This window comes from Pseudorca crassidens, chromosome 15 (assembly GCF_039906515.1).
Source record: "Pseudorca crassidens isolate mPseCra1 chromosome 15, mPseCra1.hap1, whole genome shotgun sequence".
In the NCBI taxonomy this organism is placed as follows: domain Eukaryota; kingdom Metazoa; phylum Chordata; class Mammalia; order Artiodactyla; family Delphinidae; genus Pseudorca; species Pseudorca crassidens.
This window is the reverse complement of record NC_090310.1, coordinates 3603873-3609872: the sequence shown is the minus strand read 5'-3', so window position 1 is coordinate 3609872 and position 6000 is coordinate 3603873. Positions and strand designations below refer to the sequence as shown.

Below are 6000 nucleotides of genomic sequence, written 5' to 3'. Positions count from 1 at the left end.
TTTTTTTTTTTGCGGTACGCGGGCCTCTCACTGCTGTGGCCTCTCCCGTTGCGGAGCACAGGCTCCGGACGCGCAGGCTCAGCGGCCATGGCTCACGGGCGCAGCCGCTCCGCGGCATGTGGGATCCTCCCGGACCGGGGCACGAACCCGCGTCCCCTGCATCGACAGGCGGACTCTCAACCACTGCGCCACCAGGGAAGCCCTCCTCGTCCTTCTTAACCATGACTCCTAGTAAGAAATAGATCTTCCATCGCAACCAGGACCCAGATGTATACAAACAGAAGTTTCTTGAACGTGACGTGTTCTCATTGCATCTTTTCTATTTCACTTTGTTTTTAAATGCTGCTCACCATGCCCTAGGTTGACTCCACGATCTTCTGGTGTCGTGCTGTCCCGTGGAACTTTCCATGATGCTGGCAATGGTCCAATAAGGTAGCCCCTTGAAATACGGCTAGTAACCAGGGCAATGAATTTTCAATTTTATTTCGATTAACTCAACGTAGACGTAAGTAGTTGCACGAGGCTGGTGGTTATTGTACTGGAAGTCACAGCGCTAGCAAGTCCAGAGAGCAATTCGAAACCCACGGCGCTAAGGGATCTGTCCAGCTTGACCCTCCCAGCCCCTCCTCACCGGCTGGGCTGGGACCCTGCCAGACCCTCTGGCCCACATGTCCATCCCTTGGCCTTCCACCCATGCCGACCTTGACCTCAAGCTCACCTGGCCAAAACCCGACTCATGATCTCCCCTACTCCTGTCACCGCCCCCCTCCCTAGGTGACACCAGTACCCACCCAGCAGGGCCAGCCAGAATTCCAGGCGTCACCCCCCACTTCTAGTCCTCCATCAACAGGGTCTGGTGGATTTTTACCTCCTAAGCATCCCTGGATCGCTTCTCTTGACCATCCCACCCCCAGCCCTGCAGTGGCCTCTGAACGCATCTACCTGCAACCCTTCTGGTCCTCACCAATTTCAGGTGTGTGTGCCCACCGTGTGCCCAGCATCTGGAGTGCAGAAATGAATTTGATGGAGTCCTTTTGTCTTTCTCCTTCATCTTGTTCTAGCTACCTTGGGGCAGAGGACGTGGGTGGGATTATTTTCTGACTGTGTAGTAGGATCTCAAATAAATCTTGTTATAAAAAGTAGCAGGGAGCTGGGGCTTGGGAAGGGAAGGGAGGAGAGGGAAGGAGGGGGAGGTGTGTGCGTGGGAAGGAGGGACCTGATCTTCTACCTGGGGACCTGTCTTTCCACATCAAAGGCCGTCCTGCCTTCCAGCAGCCCCCAGGGTGTCACCTCTTCCAGTAGGTGGTTTCACATAGCCCATCGCCCAGGCCAAGGTCCCCTAAAGGAGAAAGCTGAATTTTGTAAAGATGAGGGGCAGGGTTTGGGGGCTGGGGTGGTGGTGGGCACATCCTGGGTACCTGGCGACCAAATGCCCATATGCGTGTGCCCCTGTCTCAGGGTCGTGAGGGTCCCCAGAGTCACAGCCTCTGGGAATTAGGGGGTTCCCCAGAGCCTGCGCCATCCTCTTGGGGCCGTCGCACCTCGCAGGGACGCAAGGCGGGGGCGGAGGGGGGAGTGTGAGCTACAGGTGCGCTCTGGGGCCGGCCACGAGAGGGGTCGCAGGGCGGGCACGCGGGCAGGGTCCGCCCCCCCTGGCGTCCCGGCCCCCGCCGCGGGGGACAGCGGGGCTCCGTCTAACAGGCAGTCTTCTCGCAGGAAAAACTACGGGACGAGGGGGCCGGGGGAGCAAGGAAGAAGGGGCTGCTTTCGGAAGCTCCCCCTAGGCCTCCACCCCTCCCCCAGGGTTCCCTTCCCGCAGCGAGGCTGGGAGGGGTCGGCCCCGCGCGGGGAGGGGGCCGGGGCTGCGGGGATTCAGGCGATTGGCCCGGAGCCCCCCCGCCCCGCCCGCCACCAGCTGCTCGGGATTTGGCGTCGGCGGCTCCGGGCTCGGCTCCAGCTCGGCTCCGCGCGCCCCCGGCCACCCCCGCCCCGCGGCCGCCGACCTGCTGCTCCGGCGCCGCGGCCTCTTCAAGTTGCCGCGGTCGGAGCCCCGGGCTGGAGGCTGATGGAACCGCCGCGATGTTCGCTCCGCGGCTCCTGGATTTCCAGAAGACGAAGTACGCGAGGTGAGCGGGGGTGGGGAGCGCGGGCGGCGGGTCCGGCTTCCTGCGCCGCCAGCGCGCTCCCCCCGCCGCCCCGAGAATTCAGGGTGATAAATGGACCCTGTCCCCGGCCGGAAGAAACCGGACACGAGACGTCGTTGTCTTTGTGAGTCTCCGCGCGCGGCTCTGCGCCCTGGACCCGGGAGGAGCGCGGGTTCCCCGCGCCTCCGACTTAGCGTGGTGCCCTGGGGCGAGTCGCTTCACCTCTCTGAACCTCAACTTCCAGGTCTCAAAGGCGGGGATAATGAGAGTCCCCACCCCTGGGGTCCCCGCGAGGATTACGTGAGATGATCCCTTCAAAGCACTTTGCACGGGCTCAATCGCTATTCGGCGCTTTTGCTAATGATAAAAGGCGTTGGCCCGCACCGCCCCAGCGAACCCCCGACCACCCCTGTCCCCCGCACCACCCCTGAGCACCCTCCTAGCAAGCAGGAGGAATGGGTAAGGAAACTGAGGCACAGGACCAGGACCTATACATCTTGGCTTTTTCATAGTGGGAAGTCTGTGGTCCCACCTGAACCTCAGTTTCTTCTTCTAAAGTGATTTCACATTGCCGAGTGGAAGCCAAGGTCTTGTCGCTTTGATTCCCAATTAAGGGGCTGGGGGGAGGGGAGGGAATATTAAGTTCCTCAAAGATTTTGGCGGGGTGGGCTTGCCTGGAAGCTGGATGAAAACCCTTTTCTAGGATTGCCCCTTCGCCCCTAGGAGTCTTGCGGGAGGACCCACTGCTCTGGGTGTGCAGCCCTAGGCGTCGGCCTCCTGCCCCGGGGAGCCCGCCTTCACCTGCTCTTACCCTCCCGCCAGGCCTCCTGCCTCCGTGGGTGGAGTGGGCAGGTGGTGAGTTGAGCTGGGTTGGCATCCTTTTTGCTGTCACACCTACACAGCTCATTGTCTCCTGGCAATTGTTGAGGGTCCCTGGTCCCATGAAGTCTCCACAAGTTGCTGTCAGATGGAGCACAGCTTGACCCCAGAGGCCGGGCTGAGCTCGGCTTCAGGGCGGGAAAGTGGGGAGGCAGGACTGGGTCCTTTCCCTCTCAGTCTCATCTCTGTTTCCTCTGGTGTGGGGGGGCGTTGTGTCTCCTTCATGAAGTTGGGGAGTCCCGCTGGAAAGGGGTTGCTGGTGGGAAGGCCCGGAGGAACTCCTGTGGTGTTTCTCTTGGCGGGAAGGTGGGAGGGGCTGGCTGCACAGATCTGTGAGGCGGTCTCGTCTGGCGTGGGAACTTGGACTTTCAGAGGATTGTTCTCGAGGGTCCTGTGTGCTGGTGTGAGATGTAAGTTGGTGGAGTGTTCACTCGAAGGGAAGGGAGAAACCCGGGGCTGGAGACTTCAGAGGCGGGGAAGGAGCTCTGTCCCACACCTGCTGTGTGACCTTGGGTAGGCGTCTCAACCTCTCTGGACCTCTACTGGTTAATCCGTTAGACAGGAGGGTTGGTCTAAATGATCTCTAGATTTTGACACTGGTGCTGCTCCCACTGTAACTGGAATAGAGCTCTCCAGCTGGGCTGAGGGCTGGACCATGAACCATTTCTTCCATGCTTGGGCTGATGACGCTTCTACAGGTGACGAGTCCAGTGAGGAAATGGAATGCATTGATTAGAACTATTTCTGTTCCCTTCTTCCTTGTGCGGCCCTTACTACCATCCAGTCCACATATTATGTCCTTAATCAAGGCTTTGTGATTGAGTGAATTTAATAGTATGACCCAGACCTGTCCAATAGAAATAGCATACAAGCCACGGAGGTAGTTTTAAATTTTCTCATAGCCGTTCAGTTTAATGTGTGGCTAATTTCCCATCTCACTGTCATAAGAAGGCGAAAAGAAACAGGTGAAATTAATTATGAGAATATATTTTAGTTACCACTTTATATCCAAAGGATATTCAATATGTAATCAATATAAACAAATTATTCATAAGATATTTTACAGTTTATTTTCAACCACAAGTCTTTAAAATCTGGTGTGTTTTATACTCACAGCCCATCCCAGTTTGAACTAGCTATATTTCAAGTGCTCAATAAACACATGTGGTCAGTGGTTGTCATACTGAACAGGACAGGAATGTCCTCCAGGGTGAGAGATGGGTGTTGGTCTTAGTTCTTTCAGGCTGCCGTAACAAAGTACCGTAGACTGGGTGCCTTATACACAGCAGAAAAGTATTTCTCACCGTTCTAGAGGCTGGAGGTCTGAGATCAGGGTACCAGCAAGGTCGGGTTCTGGTGAGGGCCCTCTTCCAGGTTACAGACTGCCGACTTCTTGTATCCTCATAGGTCAGAAAGAGACGGCGCTAGCTCTTTGGCTTCTTCGTATAAGGGCAGTAATTCCATTCATGAGGGCTTCACCCTTATGACCTAATTATGCCCAAGGGTTCTACCTCCAAATGTCATCACACTGAGGGTTAGATTTCAACATGCGAATTTTTTTTTGGAGGGGGGACACAAACATTCCGCTCTTAACACTGCTCCTGTGTGACGTTGCAAAAGATGCTTTCCGTCTCTGAGCCTCTGTTTCTCAGTGGGTGGTTGTACCAGCTGATCTTTAAGGTTCTAATCTCGAGTCCTTGAATGGTTTATCTACATCCAGGAACATACTTATCATCAAGCTCTAGGAATTAAAGACTGTAGTGTTGGTTCAGGGCTAGGCAAACTGACCGATGGAACAGAACAGAGAGGCCAGAAACAGATTCATGTATATAAAGGCATTTGACTTTTGACAAAGGTTGCCTTGCTGATGAACCCAGTTAAGGATGGTCTATTGAATAAATGGTACTGAGACAATAATCTAGATGGAAACAACGAAACTAGAGTCCTACCTCACACCATACAGAAAAAGCATTTCTAGATGGATTAAAGATTTGCAAGTGAAATTTAAAAAAAAATTGAAAACTTTTTGAAAATTTGAAACAATATCTTTTGGCTATCATGCTAGGTAAAGATTTCTGAAGGCACAAAAAGTTCAAACCATAAAAGATTGATAAACTCAACTACATTAAAAATTATGAATTTTTATTTACCACAAAATGCCAGGAAGACAGGAGAAGACAAGCCATGAACTTGAAGGACATATTTGCATTTGCAACGTATTTAACCAACAAGTAATTAATATCCAGAATCGGGAACTCCCTGGAGGTCCAGTGGTTAGGACTCAGCGCTTTCATTGCAGGGGGCACGGATTCAGTCCCTAGTTGGGGGGCTAAGATCCCAAAAACTGCACGGCACGGCCAAAAAAAAAATTAAGTAAATAATAATATCCAGAATCTATAGAGAACCGCAATAAGGAAAAGACAGCCCAATAGAAAATGTAAAAAGAGAGTCATTTCAGGAAGGGAGGACACAGATGAGCCATAAGCATGTGAACAGCTGCTCGCTGGCATTGGTGATCGAGGAAATGCGAAATAAGAGTCCATGGGACGCCATTCTTGTATTCAGTATATAAGAGGTCTGACAATACTATTATAACTACTTTGGAAAACAGAAATTACCATGTAAACTTGGACACAGCCACTCTCTTCTGGGTGTCTGTGCTAGAGAAATTCTGCACATGTATGCCGGGGGAGGTGGCCCAGGATCTTCTCAGCAGCACTGTTCAAGGTAAGCAAGAGCAGGAATCAGCCCAGAGGTCCACGTTGATGGAACCGTATGTATCCATGCAATGGAGCAGTAATCCTGCAAGGAAAACAAGTCCAGTCCCAGGCAACGTATGGATGAATCTCACAGACGTGTTTGAACAGTAGCAAAACACGGAAGAAAGCATGACTCCAATCATGTAACACTCAAATCCCAGTAAACTGTGTCGTTTAGGAATGCAGAGAAAAGTACGTGAAAAGTGAGACGACGATGA

The 6000-nt window shown here is 53.1% G+C and overlaps 1 protein-coding gene across 1 annotated transcript in view; it reads left to right on the top strand.

Annotated features, from left to right (window-relative positions):
- The first annotated feature begins 1919 nt into the window (after positions 1 to 1919).
- The window catches only part of MMD2 (monocyte to macrophage differentiation associated 2), a 70948-nt gene continuing 66867 nt past the window's right edge, over positions 1920 to 6000 (top strand). The window contains exon 1 of the mRNA XM_067705399.1: positions 1920 to 2126. Coding sequence (XP_067561500.1) covers positions 2080 to 2126 — 47 coding nt within the window. The 5' untranslated portion in view covers positions 1920 to 2079. The remainder of the gene's footprint in view (positions 2127 to 6000) is intronic.